General features: G+C 45.9%; 1 protein-coding gene across 5 annotated transcripts in view; it reads right to left on the bottom strand.

Annotated features, from left to right (window-relative positions):
* LOC148022888 (uncharacterized) overlaps window positions 1–16,089 on the bottom strand; it is a 122,293-nt gene extending 106,204 nt beyond the window's left edge. For all 5 annotated transcript variants that reach the window (XM_087695833.1, XM_087695832.1, XM_087695835.1 and 2 more), the window contains exon 1: window positions 15,402–16,089. In XM_087695833.1, coding sequence (XP_087551959.1) covers window positions 15,402–15,434 — 33 coding nt within the window. In that variant the 5' untranslated portion in view covers window positions 15,435–16,089. The remainder of the gene's footprint in view (window positions 1–15,401) is intronic.
* Window positions 16,090–17,467: the final 1,378 nt, after the last annotated feature.

A 17,467-nucleotide genomic window follows, 5' to 3' on the forward strand; every position in this document is an offset into this window, starting at 1 on the left:
CTTTTTCTGTTTGTGTTTAAGTTTTGAGTTTTCCATTTAAGGTTTAAGTTTTGCGTTCTGAGTTTGTGTTTGTCTCTTTGTGTTTCTGTCGTGGTTATACGCCCTGTTTCCTCAATGCAAACCCTAGCAATTTTCTTCACAACGGCTACAAACATGTTGATATATGTTTCAACATTGTCACCATGGCTTTGCTTTAGCTCATCCCATTTTTGTTGCACATCAGCTTCAAAGGATGAAGGCAAAACTTCTTGTTGAACACCTCCTTAAAACTCTTTCCAAGACTTGGGTTCCTTTTCCTCTTGAACAACTTTGAGCCACCAATTTAAAGTGACATCCTTTAGATGCATTAGAACCATTCTAATTTTTTATTTTTATGTATAATCTTCACCACAAAAAGCAGCATCACACTATCTAGTAAAAGACACAGCTTTCTAAGAATCTCTCTTATCATAGAAAACGTCAAACTTATCACTCTTCTCTCAGGCTTGAAGTCTCTTTTAGCATGGTTTTCCTTTGCTAAAAGTATCTTTGGAGAATCAGCTACCATGGAAATAGCCGGTTCTTTGACTTTCTCCATGCTCTTCTCCATGGAGGGATTCTTGGAACAAGAGGAGGCAGCTTGTGTATGATTGAGACTTTGAAGTCACCGCTTGGGTGGATCCTCGAACGATAGGTGATATGTTACCTTTCGTAGACTTAGTTGCATCAATAACATTGATACCTTTCATACTGAGGTAGGCCTTTGCAATCGTAATACCATCTATCTCAAGAGCCTTCTCAGTAAGGAAATCTTCAAAGACCTTCACTTCAGCCCATGCTTTAGCCCTTCTCTCCATCAAAGCTTGAACTTCTAGATTAGTTTCCAACTCCTTGTATCTTTATATCTTGTCATACTCAGAGAAGCATACAGATACAAAGTGTCGAGAGCCTTCTGGTTGTTCACCAAAATTCTCCTCTCTTCACCTATTGACATGGTGAGAAAATTGAGTCCAAAGATCTTGTCACCCATAAAAGTTTTTGTAAAGAAAAAATCCTTGCTCTAATACCAATGTAAGTGCGAGCAAGAACATGAGAATGACAATACTTCTAACTTAACCAACTTGATCAACTATCACCATGAAAAATTAGGAGAGAGAGAGAGAGAGAGAGAGAGGAGTCGACACCACGTTGAGAGGGGAACCAGCCCCTCCCCCTTTTCAAAAATTTATTGAAACAAAACCAGGGGGCACCAAGTGTCTAAACCATATACAAAAGGGCTGATTTGTCGCAATTCTGAAAACTTAAGTTTTGAAACCCTAATTTCTACAAACTCCAGGCAACAAGTTGATTCTCTTCTTAGTGCTTGAATTAGATCAAGCTAAGTAGAAAGTGTTTCTTGGATGAGAGATAGATAGGAGAGTACAAAGCTCTCAAGGGTCTTCAACCATGAGATCTCCATTGACAAGCGTGACAATCCTAGCATCCAAGGCTGCATTTTTCTCTCAGCACTCGACCATGAAATGCCCCAATATCCCACAAGAGAAACAATGGCCTGCAAAAGTATCCCATTTCAAGTGGAAATGCAATGAAGGCATTCCAAGACAATTCAAATGCAACCAATTAGGCCTTTCGCAAGAAGTATCCCACGAAGTATACATACGGTTGTGATTTCTAGCCCTCAATCAATGGGAAACCAAGACAATGCCAACAGCTGCCATAGCATCTTTCAACAAAGGCCAACACACTACTGTAGGATAGCCTTCCACTTCCACCCACACCAGGCATTCCTCTTGGTGCAACCATTGGAAATCTGCCATTGGTCTCCAAGGCACAACATGGACCAAACACCTATCAAATAACAAAGAACAAAGGTGCCCTTACCAAGAGATCATCACAATACCCTGCTTATTTTAGCATCACCTCATTAAAACCCTATGGTTCCACTTCAGTCTTGAAGACATGGGAAGAAGTCTCTCTCATTGTGTTGTGTCACTAGCTCTTTGCAGTCGCATGGATCTATTCATGTTTTTCCACCTAAGTTTGCTCTGTAGATCTCGCTGGTCTATGTATGTAGGCCCCACTAGTTTATAGATGCTCTCAATGTCAAAGTGATTGCTTAGTTGATTTTGCACATGACTAATAGAGAGGACTACGTGTCTGTGAGACTTTGACAACATGCCCCCACGGCAAGCTTGTCTACAAGTTATGAAAGCCTACAAGGTCACCTCCCTTCCCTCCTCCCTCCCTCCCTCTCTCTCTCTCTCTCTCTCTCTCTCTCTCTCTCTCTCTACAACAGGTCACATTAGTACAACTAGTCATCAATGTAGGGCAAGTAATCAATACAACAAGTTGCAGCACAACACGTCATATCAATACAATAGATCGTCAACAAAACTAATTGCTGATGCAAGGCAAGTCATTGCCTTAATGACAAGTGTGCACTCTCTCTCTCTCTCTCTCTCTCTCTCTCTCTCTCTCTCTTTTCGTAAAAGGTAATTGTATTAATTACGAAAAAAATGTACAAGATTACATGATTACATGATTACAAGAGACACGAGGGCCCTAGGCCAACGTGTGGGAAATCCCCGTACTAATGCACTAAAAAGGTTACACCAATCATGGCAACGACCCAGAGGCAATTGCCATATACCAGGGATGCAAATCCTCCCGAGGGAGCAAGTCGGAGCGCCGAATGAGATCTAGCTGCCAATGCAAGAGCCCTTTAAGCCTGGCAATATGTCTCGGTACATTAGAGGCCGAATCAAAGAGAAAAGCATTGCGCGTGGTCCAAATGTGCCAGCATCCCCAGTATCTAAAAAAGTGAAATAAGATCTTCATATGTAACTGTGGCGGTGTGGGGTACTTTGGGCGCACAAAAACCCAATTGAAAGGAGTTAGTGAGGACCCCACCACTGCGCACCAGATTTGCGACAAGAGTGACCAGATATTCTTGGCGAGAGGGCAAGAAAGAAAACGATGTCGGGCTGATTCCGCAGTAGTGGTACAGAAGAAACAATTGCCATTCGAGATTCGACGCTTGGAAAGGGCCGAGACAAGAGGAAGACCACCAATCATTACCCGCCAAAGAAAGACCTTGCATTTGAAAGGTGCCTTATTCAGCCAGCCCTCCATCAGCGTTGCCTACCACCATGACAGCGATTTCCGCAGTCCCCAAACAGTATTAGCTTTCACACCCAACCATTGGTGATCTTGAATGAGAAGATGATACACCTGATTAGTAGAGGCCTTTTCCAGACTCAACCGGCCTGCAAGGTCCCAGTCCTGCCAAGGACGGATCCACAGCCAGGGCAGGAAAGGGTTGCCTACCCTGAAGCTCCAACAAAAGCTTTCCCCATAAACCACGGTATCCGCGCGGGATCCTGAAAAGTCTCCTAGCAGTCCGAAACGATGCGAGGACATTGCGAGTGGCAAGGGCAGCATCCGCAATCGAAGTCACACCTAAACGGGCCATGCGGTTAAATCTCGGTCTGAGCTAATGTTTGTCTTCCCAGGAAAGTAATCTCGATACTACCAACAATTCCAGCTGAAAGGAGTTTGTCTGCAAGCGGTCCCCTACTGGATGCCAACGGGCCTTTTGGAGCACCACTTTCCAAGAGCCGACCAAGTGCAGTAACAAAGAGAAAGAGGGACTGGAAAATCGCGAGTCAGCATTAAGGACATGCCACCAGGAGGCCCAAAGCCGTGTGTTACCGCGGCGTAGCCCGCTGTCCTCAAGAAAATAACGGGCTATGATGGTCCACAGGTGATGATCCACACACATGGCACGAAAAAGAGACCAACGAAGAGCCAGCATATGAGTTTTTGCATCCAAAATAGCGCCACCACCCATGCGTTTAGGGGTACATGTATGTGACCATGAAATCCACGAAATGCCTGCCTGCAATGAATCCTTTTTCCATAGCATGAAACGAATGGGATGAGTGAGAGCCTTCAAAGTAGTAGACATCCACGGCAGCAATGGCAGGAAATACGTTAGCATTGGTAGCATAATTGTCTGAGCCACTTTGAGGCGGACATGGAATGGCCACGCTTGCGACTTCCAATACATAAACTTCGCCGCCAGTTTTTGTGAAATCCACTCCAGTAGGTCCTTTGGCCGTACATCCACCCCCAACGGGTATCCAAGATGCCTGACAATGGAGCCACGGGAAACCACCTGGCCCTGCCAGCCTAATGACTGTAAATCAGGCTCCGTGCAACTGAGAATGGCTGACTTAAAGGCATTGATGCGAAGACCAGAGGCCTGACCAAAGAGCGTCCAAACATCTAATGCCTTTTGAATGTTGTCCCTGTCCGCCCGCAAAATCATAAAGGTGTCATCAGCCAAAGATTGGCTAATGAAGTGCTGCCCCAAAGGAAGAGACAATCCTGCCAGCTGAGCAGAAGCCGCCATTGAGGATAACATTGAAAGGACCGGGTGAGTCGCCAGGGCAAAGAAGAGAGGACTCAAAGGGCAACCCTGTCTGACCGAGCGTGCAAGGACAAATGGCTCTGTAACCCCACCATTGAGCATAACTCTTGAAGAAGCCGCAGCACTAATGGTGTAGATCAATCGGGACATCCGGGTACCAAAGCCCATAGCAGACATGAGATCTGCAATGAAAGACCAGTCCACATAGTCAAACGCCTTTTCCAAGTCCAATTGAATCAATACCACTTCCTGACTGGAGTGCCGCGCATAGTCAATAGCCATTTGCACATTTAAGATATTATGCAGAATGTTATTGGAGAGGATGCACAATAGCTGGAAGGTGCTTGTGAAGCCGATTCGCCAGCACTTTGGAGAAGATTTTATACATCAAGCCCATCAAAGAAATTGGTCTCCAGTGTTGCAGCTTTGACGGCGAAGGGACCTTGGGAATCAGTTTGATAAGGCCTTCTTTCCATGAGGAAGGCATGACCCTTGTTTCCCAAACCTGCTGAAACATGACCGCCAATGGCTTTACCAACTGCGTGGCCGAGTTCTCAAAGAATTCATTAGTGAGACCATCCCAACCAGGACTTTTATCCTTAGGCAGGTGCAACAAAACATCCATAACCTCCTCCTCGCAAATATCCGCCTCCAAAGTGGCTTGCATATCAAGTGGAACCTACTGGTGGACCAGATGATAGAAGACCGAGCGGGCATGCGTAACCTGGCTAGAAGGCGAGGGAGAAGAACCAAGAAGTTCCATAAAATAATTTCTGCACATATTGACAATGATCTGCGGATCAGTGACCATGCAACCTTCCGAATCCTGGAGTCTAGTCATATTTTCGCGAGCCGGAGAAGCATGCAAGGCGCGAAAGAACCTATGAGACTGGCAGGCACTATCTTGCAATGTGTCAGTCAAGTTATGCAGCTTGGTGCTAATAAGATTTCAACTGAAATACTTGAATAAGATGGGCCAAACGCCTCTCCAGTGACAGCAGAAAATCATCATCTGGGGAATCCACGAGCAAGGAACGGACCAAAGCCAGTAAGTCCTCTGCTGCATGTCGACGTCGGCGACAAAGAGAGGCATGATGAATCCCATACTGCCGAGCAACCCGCTGCACATTAGAGAGCAGCCGTGCAAATGCAGCCAAGCCGTCAGAGGCGAAGTCCAATAAGAACCTCTCAATCAATTGCTGCATATAGCCCTGAAAAATTGGATGCTTCAAATAAGAGGAGTTGAAACGTAAAGGGAGCCTATCCAGCAACTGCATAAAAGGTGCGATAGATTGTGCCCGCATTTCAAGCTGGAGGGGGAAATGGTCCGACAACGCATATTGCTGCAAGACCTTCATTTCCATCGGGAAGAAAATCATCCCCCTGCATGATATACATTCGGTCCAACCGCGACCAAGTAGTTGCATATTGTGCGGAATGAAAAGTAAACCTTGAAAAAGAAGGATGGAGCCACGACCAAAGATCTTGCTTAAGTACGCGCAAAGCAAAGGAATTCCACACCCGGCTTTCCAGCGTATCCATTACCGAATGCCCTGAAGTGGACTGAGAAGAGTCAACACACATATTGAAATCTCCCATCAAAAACCCCCTTCGGCCAAGTGACATGGAGCCCTGCAAAGTCGACCAAAGATCCCGTCGGGATGCGGGATCATTTGGAGCATAGAGGCCCAGCAACCATAAAATCTCTCCTTCAAATAAGACTTCGATTACCAGAAAGCGGCCCTGCACATCATTTTTAACAAGAACAGGTTGGTATTTCTCATGGACAATCATCAGCACGCCCGAATAGTGCGTAGCATGTGTCCTTGCATAAAACAGACGGAATCCATGACAATCCACAACTTTTCCTGCTTCACCGTGACTTTTGTGCTCAACTGCACACAATACATCCCACTGGTTCTCATGCAAGACAGTCCACATGGCATGTTGCTTATGGCAAGAGCAAATGCCTCGCACATTCCACGTGGCTATCTTCATATATATTCCAAAAAAGGAAGTCAGGAACGAGGCGCCTGTTGCCTCGATTTCACCTTTTCCGCGAGAGCATCTAGGAAACCCTCATCCAGAAAATCAGCCAATACTGCAAACGAATTCTGACGACCTGCTTTAGAGGTAGAAGGAAAATCCACTGCCTTGGGAGTGGGGCGGGGATAACGCCGATCCCAGGGTGTAATCACATTACCTTTTGTATCGAACGCCAGCTTAGCAGGTGGGCCCTTGGGGCCGTCTGTATAGACTTTCCTTGTAGACTGATTACGGGGGGCAGACGGGGCCATAGTACGCGCAGCCGGCTGTGAAGTGAACATTTCTTTCCTGCGCATATACGTGCGTACGGAATCCTGTGAGACATTAGGCCCAGGATCCGCCAGACCTGCATCCAACTTTTTACCTTTTTTTTTACATGCCTCAATCCAATCAGTGCTACGAGAATCCAAACCCAGGACCTGTTGTTTGCCTTTATCCACGACATTAGGTGGCTGAAGGGCCTCCTGTGTCGGGGCATCAAGCACCATGTCATCCTTAGGCAGCACAACCTGCGCATCCTCGGAAGACGATTGCCTTTCAGGGCATTCGGCCATAAAATGCCCCAATTTACCACATGAAAAGCAGTGGCCTGCAAAGTTGCCCCATTTCAAGCGAAAATGCAAAGGATGCATGCCAGAACAATTGAGGCGAAGCCACGCAGGCCTTTTCCTGGCCGTGTCCCATAACATGCATAAACGGTTTCGATTCATAGCCCTGAGACTTGGGGGAACCAGCACTGTTCCCACAACTGCCATCGCGTCCTTCAACAATGGCCAATAGACCGCCGGACAATTTTCCACTTCCACCCATACCGGGCATTCTCGTTGAAGCAGACGCTGGAAGTCGCCCATAGGGCGCCATGGTACAACATGGACCAAGAGGCGATCAAAGAATAATGGCAACTTGGACAGGAGCTCAGCTCGATGTGTTTCCGATTTCAACAGCACCTCATAAAAGCCGCGAGGTCCAAGGAAGATCTCCTCAACACACTCCCCTTGCAATAAATGGTGCATCCACTGGTGAATATGTGAAAGCACTGGGATCCTGCCAGTGAAGAAAAGTATAACTGCACAGTCATAAAACACCGAGAAGGACCGCAAGACTGATTTCGGGTCCACCGTGGCTTCCAGCACATCATCAGTTCCCGCGTCAGAAAAAGTTTCATTATTATGCTGGACATAATCGCCAAGCAGTGTATTGGCAAAGTCCAGCAAATGCTCCCAGTCAATCTCCTGCGAATCCACAGGATCAGAGGCAACCTACGCATAGGAACGTTCCTGAGGACCCATTGGCTCGTCAGAAGTATGCTTGGAGCGTTTGCCCGCAGGCGGCAGTTCAGAACCCGGAGGCATCTCCTCCGTGCACGGCACCATATCCTCTAGCTCCTCTGTATCAGAATCAAGGCCAAGGGCTGCCACCGTCCTAGAAAATCCATATCCAGGCCAGCCATACTGTTGTCTTCTCTCTCTTTTTTTTTTTCGTAAAGGGTAATTGTATTAATTACGAAAAAAGTACAAGTTTACTTGATTACAAGATACATGATGGCACTAAGCCATTATGTGAAACAGTTCTAGTTCTAAGAGTTACAAGGTCATGGCAAAGATATAGAGGAAATTGCCATATGCCAGGGACGCAAGTCCTCCGGGGAAAGTAAGTCAGAATGCTGAAGAAGATCTATCTGCCAATACAAGAGCCCCTTAAGCCGAACAATATGCCGCTGAACATTACAGGCGGAATCAAAAAGAAAAGCATTCCGAATTGTCCAGTTATGCCAACAGCCCCAATATCGAAGAAAGTGAAACACTAGCTTCATATGTGGCTGTGCCGGTGTTGGGTATTTGGGCTGCACAAAGACCCAATCAAAGGGCCTTAGCGAGAAACCAACCACTGCTCTCCAAACGGCTGACAAGAACGACAATATTTTCTTAGCGATAGGGCAAGAAATAAAGCGGTGATGGGCAGATTCGACACTGGTGGTGCAAAAGAAACAATTGCCATTGGATATTCGTCGCTTGGAAAGAGCAGAAGCAAGCGGAAGACCCCCAATCATCACCCTCCAAAGAAAGACCTTATATTTGAAGGGTGTCTTGTTTAGCCACCCTTCCATCACAGTTGCCCTCCACCATGACCGGGATTTACGCAATCCCCATAGCGCATTAGCTTTAGTGACCAGCCAGTGATGATCTTTAATCAGAAGATGATAGACCTGGTTAGCGGAAGCTTTATCTAAACTCAGCCAGCCTTCAAAGTCCCAATCCTGCCAAGGACGATCCGAAGCAAGGGCAGGAAAGGGTTGTCTGCTCTGGAGCACCATCAAAAGTTGTTCCCATAAATGCCTGTATCCACGAGGGATCCTAAAGATTCTCCTAGCTGTACGAAATGATATTAGCACATTGCGACTCGCAAGGGTGGCATCCGCGACTGAAGTTAAGCCCAAACGTGCCATACGGTTGAATTGTGGTCGAAGCTCTTGTTTACCTTCCCATGAAAGTATCCGCGAGACTGCCAGCAATTCCAGTTGAAAAGAATTAGCAACTAAGCAATCCTCTGCTGGATGCCACTGAGCCTTCCGGAGGACCAGTTTCCAGGAACATACCAAATGGGTAAGCAGGGATGAAGAGGAACAAGAGAATCGGGAATCGACATTAAGGACATGCCACCACGAACTCTGGATTTGGGTATTGCCATGCCGAAGCCCCTGCTCCTCAAGGAAATAATGGGCTATAACGACCCACGGATGATGAACTGAGCACATAGCACGGAAAAGAGACCAACGGAGGGCCAGCATGTGAGTTTGGGCATCCAAAATAGCTCCTCCACCCATCCGTTTGGGGGTGCACGCATGCGACCAAGAAATCCAGGAGATGCCTGCATGCAAGGAATCTTTTTTCCATAACATGAAACGAATAAACTGAGTCAGAGCATTCAGAGTAGTAGTAGTCCAGGGCAGCAAGGGCAAGAAATATGTGAGCATCGGCAACATAATTGTTTGGGCTACTTTGAGGCGAACATGGAATGGCCAAGCCTGACACTTCCAATACAGGAACTTAGCTGCCAGTTTCTGAGAGGTCCACTGTAGAAGCTGCTTTGGTGGAACATCAACACCCAAGGGGTAGCCAAGATGTCTGACAATGGAACCACGAGGCACAACGATACCCTGGCAACTGCAAATCCGACTCCATGCAACTGAGAATGGCTGATTTCAACGCATTGATGCGAAGGCCGGAAGCCTGACCAAAGAGATCCCAAACATCCAATGCTTTGCGAAGGTTATCCTTATCCGCCCGCAGAATCATAAAACTGTCATCAGCCAAGGATTGACTAATGAAATGGTGTCCAAAAGGAAGCGACAATCCAGCCAACTGAGTGGAAGCGGCCATATGAGATAACATCGAAAGAACCAGATGAGTCGCAAGGGAAAAGAAGAGCGGGCTCAATGGGCACCCCTGTCTGACTGACCGGGCAAGGGCAAATGGCGCGGTAACGCCTCCATTCAACATGACTCGCGAAGACACCGCTGCACTAATGGTGTAGATCAGTCGAGACATCCGATCACCAAAGCCCATAGCAGACATAAGCTATGCAACAAAAGACCAGTCTAGATAGTCGAAAGCCTTTTCCAGGTCCAATTGAATCAATACGACCTCCTGATTAGAATGGCGTGCATAATCAATCGCCAGTTGCGCATTTAACACATTGTGCAAAATGTTTCGGCCCTTAATGAAACCATATTGAAGTGGATACACAATGGCAGGGAGATGCTTGTGGAGCCGATTCGCCATTACTTTGGAAAAGATTTTGTACATAGAACCCATTAAAGAAATTGGGCGCCAATGTTTCAACATAGACGGCGAAGGAACCTTCGGAAGCAATTTAATAAGTCCTTCTTTCCATGAGGAAGGCATAATCCCCGTTTCCCACACCTGCTGAAACAAAGTCGTTAATGGTTTCGCCAATTGGGTAGCAAAAACCTCAAAGAACTCATTGGTGAGACCATCCCAACCAGGACTTTTATCCTTGGGTAAGTGTAACAAAACATCCATAACCTCCGCCTCACAAATATCTGACTCCATAGTGGCTTGCATGTCTTGCGGAACCTGATTACGAACCAGGTCATAAAAGACTGAACGGGCCTGAGTATTTTGGGCTGAAGGTGGCGAAGTGGAACCAAGAAGATCAATGAAATAATCCCTACACATATGCACAATAGTCTGCGGATCAAGGACCAGGTGCCCATCTGCATCCAGAAGTCTAGTCATATTCTCTCGAGCAGGAGAGGCATGGAGGGCTCGAAAGAATTTATGAGTCTGACACGCATTATCTTGCAAAGTCTCCGTCAGATGCTGCAGTTTGGCCTGCTGATACGATTTCAACTGAAATTCTTGAATAAGATGAGCCACACGCATTGCCAGTGCTAGTAAGAATGCATCATCTGGAGTATCCATCAGCAGAGAACGGACCAAAGCCAGCAAGTCCTGGGCGGCTTGCCGACGCTGTCGACAAAGAGAGCCATGATGGATTCCATACTGGCGAGCAACCCACTGCACATTAGAGAGCAATCTTTCAAACGAAGCAGTGCCCTGAGAAGAGAAGTCCAGTAAGAATCTATCAATCAATTGCTGCATATAACCCTGAAAGATTGCATGCTTCAAATAAGATGAGTTAAAACGCAAAGGGAGCCGGTCCAGAAATCGCTTAAAAGGTGCAATGGGGTGTGCGAGCATCTCAAGCTGCAGAGAAAAATGGTCCGACAATGCATATTCCTGCAAGACTTTCATTTCAAGCATCTCAGGGAGGAAATCATCATTCTGCATGATGTATATGCGGTCCAGCCGCGACCAAGTTGTTGCATACTGAGCAGAATGGAAAGTAAACCCTGTAGAAGAGGGGTGCAGCCAGGACCAGAGATCTTGCTTAAGAACAGCAAGAGCCAACTCATGCCACCTACGGCTTTCCGGCGCGTCCATCACCGAATGCTCCGATGTGGACTGCGAAGAATCAACACACATATTGAAATCGCCCATGAAGAGGCCCCGTCTGCCAAGTGACAAAGAAGTCTGCAAAGTATGCCAAAGCTCCCGGCGCGATAAAGGATCATTCGGTGCATAGAGACCAAGTAACCATAAGATTTCTCCATCAAGTAAAATTTCAATCACCACAAAGCGGCCAGCACATCATTTTTAATAAGAAGAGGTTGATATTTTTCGTGTACAATCATGAGCACACCAGAATAACGCATGGCCTGTGTCCCTGCATAGAACAGACGAAAGCCATGGCAGTCTACAACTTTTCCAGCTTCACCGTGACTCTTGTGTTCAATAGCACACAAGACATCCCACTGATTCTCATGCAATATAGTCCACATGGCATGTTGCTTATGGCGAGAACAGATTCCTCGCACATTCCAAGTGGCTATTTTCATGGTTTTTGTAAAAGAAAATCAGGTACGAGGCACGGCTTGCCTTGCTTTGACCTTGTCCGTGAGAATGTCCAGGACTCCCTCATCCAAGAAATCAGCCAACACGGCAAAAGAGTTCTGCGGACCAGATTTGGAGGTAGACGGCATATCTGCTGGCTTGGGAATGGAGCGGGGATAACGATGATCCCACGGGGTAATGACGTTGCCTCGGGTATCAAAAGTCAGCTTAGCTGGTGGACCCTTTGGACGATCCGAATACACTCTCCGAGTGGGCTGAGGATGGGGGGCAAAGGAAGCCATCGCAGGAGGAGAGTGCTCTGACGGCAACATTTCTTTCCTGCGCATATAAGTACGCATGGAATCTTGTGGCGCAGAAGGCACAGAATTCTCCATGCCAGCAATCACCCTGTTACCTTTTTTTGTGCGTACTTCAACCCAGTCGATGCCATGGGAGGCTAAAACCGAAACCTGTTGTTTACCTTTATCCAGAACTTTGGGTGGTTGAATAGCATCCTGCGATGGGACATCACATACCATATCTTCCATGGGGAGCGCTACATGCCCTGCATCTGAAGGGTGTTGCTGTTCCGGGCATTCAGCCATGAAATGCCCTAATTTGCCACAGGAAAAGCAGTGTCCTGCAAAAGTGCCCCATTTCTAACGAAAGTGTAAGGGATGCATGCCAAAGCAATTGAGACATAACCACGCAGGCCTTTTCCTGGTAGTGTCCCATAACATACATAAGCGATTACGATTCACTGTCCTTAAACTTGGAGGGACCAGAACCGTGCCCACAACCGCCATGGCTTCCTTCAACAACGGCCAATAAACAGCCGGGCAATTTTCCACTTCAACCCATACAGGGCACTCCCATTGTAGCAGGCGCTGAAAATCTGCCATTGGGCGCCATGGTACAACATGGACCAAACGGCGATCAAGAAACAGAGGCAGTTTAGACAGAAGAGCAACACGGTGCGTCTCTGATTTTAACAACACCTCAAAAAAACCGCGGGGCCCCACAAAAATCTCTTCAACACATTCCCCTTGTAGCAGGCTGTGCAGCCACTGGCGAATACGGGAAAGCTGGGGGATTCTACCAGTGAAGAAGAGTATCACCGCGCGATCATAGAATACTGAAAAGGAGCGCAAAACAGATTTGGGGTCAACAGTGGCTTCCAAAACATCTTCCGATGCAGAGTCAGAAAAGGCTTCCTGATTATGTTGAACATAATCGCCAAGTAGAGTGTTGGCAAACTCTAGCAAATGCTCCCAGTCAACATTCTGAGAGTCTGCAGAGTCCGAAGCAACCTGCGCATAAGAACGATCCTGATGATCCATTGACGCCTCTGAAGTGTACTTGGTGCATTTGCCTGCAGGCTGAAAGTCAGGAGCAGTGGACGTCTCTTCATTGCACTGAACCATATCATCGGGTTCCTCGGTATCAGAGTCCAGACCAAGCGCTGCCACCGTTTGGTCTATAAAATCCAGGTCCAAGCCGGCCATGGTGTATCGCTGCGTATACCGGTCAGAGGCTGGACGAAAATCTCACGGGAAGCAGGAATGCACCGGCCGTTCTTCCTCTGCGTGGCAACCTGGGGGTGACTGGCTGCTGGCCCTTGGTGGCAAAACGGGCAGATCAGGGCGGGCAGCAGGCAAGGGGCGAGGAACGTCCTGGCAGAGGGCGAGCTAGGTTAGGTGAAGTCTGACGATGAAGCCGCCTGCTATACAGACGGTCGGGGCCGTCGGGCAGGAAAACGGAGCAAATTCGCAGGGTCAGGTCGCTCCTGCGCAGGGTCAGGTCGCAGGGTCAGGTCGCAGGTAGGGCAGGGAGGCGCTCTCAGGGAACCAGGCGGACGGACAAATAGGCGACGTGACGGGCCGAACAGACGTGACACGGCGAGCAGGCGAACAGGCGAACTGACGGGGTGCGCAAATGGACGAACAGGCGAACGGACGTGACGGGGCGCGCGGACGAACAGGCGACGTGACGGGGCAGGAGAAGTCAACCGCGGAGCACCGGACAAACCCTACGCAGGTCCGACGACGAGCTCCCGTAACGCGCCATTCTAGCCATCTCTCTCTCTCTCTCTCTCTCTCTCTCTCTCTCTCTCTCTCTCTCTCTCTCTCTCTCTCTCTCTCTCTCTCTCTCTCTCTCTCTCTCTCTCTCTCTCTCTCTCTCTCTCTCTCTCTCTCTCTCTCTCTCTCTCTCTCTCTCTCTCTCTCTCTCACACACACAGCAAAATACAAAATAATAGAAAAATGATAGGCTGAGATTAAAAAAGACTATAGAACTAGGTGAATTATCTTCCAAGTTGTATTGAAGCCACTAGTGGCAACCTCTTCGTAATGGAGAAACAAAGTCTTCATGAAAACAATCTACACTCATCTAGTTGCCCATTCATTGCCACATGCCACATAGTACCAATGCCACAATCAGCTCCAACTACTCCCACAAAAACTGCTAGATCATTGCTACTTGCATTTTTTCATGTCCAAAACTAGGCTATATTTGTGTTTGCCATGGGTCCAAGTGGGTTATGAGGAGTAACCATTTATGCATAATCTCATGGAGTGGCGGTGATGAGGAGTAGCCATTTGCACGCCTTGGAGCTTAAAATGAGTTAAATCTAGTCCCTTAGACCATTCCACGCCTAGTCATTGAGTCAAAGAACCTTGACAGACCTCCACAATCTTTGCAAATGTGACCAGCATCTAGAAGTTGGTACTAACACATGTTGCAATACCCATGATTGAATGAGCATTTCCCCTAACAAACTCTTGGCTATCACTACCAAACATTCAGAGAATCTCCTTCAAAAAAAGTGTGGTTTGGTTTAATTAAAAGTTGCCTTTTAATGAACTTGTACGATTTTGTGAGCGTTTGCTTGTCATCAAAATCTGTGCCGCATGTATTTGTACCAGTGAAAATTTACCCAAGTAGGAGGTTGTCTCTTGGCTCACACTAAAGCACTCTCTGTGACTCATAGTCACATCCATCGTACATAGATGTTCAACGTGTTGGTGCTTCTTCTAAGTTGAAATGAGAGTCAATTTATTATTATGAATCAATGCAAATGTTCCACATACTGCAATGGTTGTTGGAAGCTGATGACAAAAGTTTATAAGACCAATGAATAATGTTGGAGTTTGTAGACTACGTTTCAACTGCCGATGCTTCCTGATAGACTGGAATACTTTTTTGGCCTGCTTTTGACAGCCCATTATTCTTTCCTCTCTCCAACTGAATTGTGCTGTGGAGGCTCATATTTGAGCTGATACATTCTAAAAGTTTAATGCTAATTCTCTAAGGCATATTAGTCCGTTTTGCTACAGCTCTACAATATTATACAAATAAGCAATCAATCAGCAGATATACCATATCCAGACTAAATAATGTCAGTTACGCCTCTTGTTATTGCGCTCTTCCACAGACTCATTGAATTCTTTTGTCCAAAATTTGTGTCAAACACGCAGAAGAAAGAACATCAGCTAATGGAGAGAGAAAATTAATAACAGATGAACTACCTGGGAGAAAGCAGGCTTCCGGAAAGGAGCCATGCCGTTTCGATGAACTAAAGGGTAGCTAGTTCATCTCCAAGTTCTCCAGACATTCAATGTTATACCCAAGCCATTGCACAGGCATCCTTACGTCTGCCTTTATGTAGAGAAGCATTACTGAATGTTGCAGAAAGAGCCGATTCACCCTTCGAACAGTCACAGGAAACTCTGCATCTGATTGATTCTGTGCCATGCAACATAATGGCCGCTGAATGTGGCAGAATATCAGTGTGAAACCTTGCAACCACTTTCAAATTACATGTATGCCGAGAGTTGACAGTCCACAGGCGCTGCTAAAATGCGGTATAAGCAGCCTCCAGAATTGAGCCACCGGGGTCTATGCTCTGGCTACATGTGATAGCATCTTGCCAGGTGATGAAACGTGGCCTTAGGGTGCCCCCTAGAAGGCACTGCATGGGCAACAGGCAAAAGAAAGCATTTTCCGTAGGTAATGTGCCATTGATAACCTCGACGTTGATAAGTCCTGCAGCTCCGGTGGAAGGAGGCTCGCCAAAATCCACATCAAAGCAGTTTCTGAAAGAATCTTATACTGCTGCTCTGTGCTTTTGCAGCTGCTTCTTCCCAACGTGTTGCCTCTGCTTGCGAGCATTTGCTACGAGAGTTTTCCCGGCATTTTTCTCCCAGACCTCCCCACTGATTTTGTTGGTTTTGTAGTAGCAAATACAAAAACCTCTAACTTGACATTTCGGTGAAATTTTTTAGTCAAATTAACATTTTCATCCGTAATAAATATTTCATAAAGTTCAAGCCATTGAACTTTCTTTTAGTTTTCCATTAACATTCAAATAGAGTTGTATTAAGGAACCATCAACATAAATACTTAAGAGTTTTGGATGAATATACTTATAAAGCAAACATCTTTCTATATTAGAGCTCTTGCTTCGTGGACCTCCAAACCTCTATGAACCTCTCTTGGCCACCGGACCTAACATGAGAATGAGAAAAAAATTTGAATTGCAGTGACCTCCACCCCTCCATTACAACTTTGCAACTACCATTGGGGAGCGCCCTCGCATGTGAAACCAAAGGGGAGTGAGCATGTCCTCCGCAAGCCCGTGTGACAGATCCATTTAATGTTGAGAAACCTTTGAGGGGAAAACAACATTATAGCTCACAAGCTGCCATTGGGGAGCACCCTTGTGTGTCAAGCAAGAGGGAAGTAGACATGTTCTCTGCGCCGTCCGTCTTCTTGTGTGACAGAGTAACATGATTGGTTATCGGAGGGGGGGGGAGAGAGAGAGAGAGAGACAGAGAGAGAGAGATTCTCTTTCTTTGCTTTGCCTTTTGTAATCATAGTATGATTTCATTTGATTTATGGTGTGTTGAGATGTGTTTCTTCTTTAGCAATTGCTATTGATGGAAGTTATGGCTACACACCAAGGCTTGCCTTATGGTCATCATCGAAGATTGTATTATGGTAACTCATTTTATCCATTTTTTTGTGTTGATTAGCTTATAGTGATATAGCAATTTTGCAAACATTGTGGGGCATTATGGAAGCATACGGTCTGAGCGCAATCCACGCAGACAACCTTGGACTCCATTGATTAGGAAGGTTAGTAGTTCATATTAACTTGCAAAAAAAATTTATATGTATTTTAGAAAAATTAAGTTTTGAAATTATGATGTGGTTAAGTTTCAAATACGGTCAAGTTAGAAATTAGTGCTATATGTAAGATTGAGATTTGAATATTTCAGTTAAATTTGATTTAATATAGAAATGCTTGAATAGTTTAAGTTGAGTTGAAATTTTTATTTCTTATTGAAAGTACTTTTCAATGATAGTTTAATATTTTGATTGAATGTATAAATTCTTGAATTAATTTAAGATAAATTTGATAATTTATTGAGACTAATTCAAATACTTGAGTTGTAGATGAATTTTGTTATTTGAATTATTATAATTTTGTATTTTCATATAAAATTAATTTATAGTTAATCATATTTTTATTATGCTAGCATTCAAAATAAATATACAATATTTTTAATTTGTTTTGAAATAATGTTAAATT

The sequence above is a fragment of the Lygodium microphyllum genome, chromosome 16, assembly GCF_053477565.2.
Source record: "Lygodium microphyllum isolate KBCC chromosome 16, Lygodium_microphyllum_v1.1.10, whole genome shotgun sequence".
Taxonomy (NCBI): domain Eukaryota; kingdom Viridiplantae; phylum Streptophyta; class Polypodiopsida; order Schizaeales; family Lygodiaceae; genus Lygodium; species Lygodium microphyllum.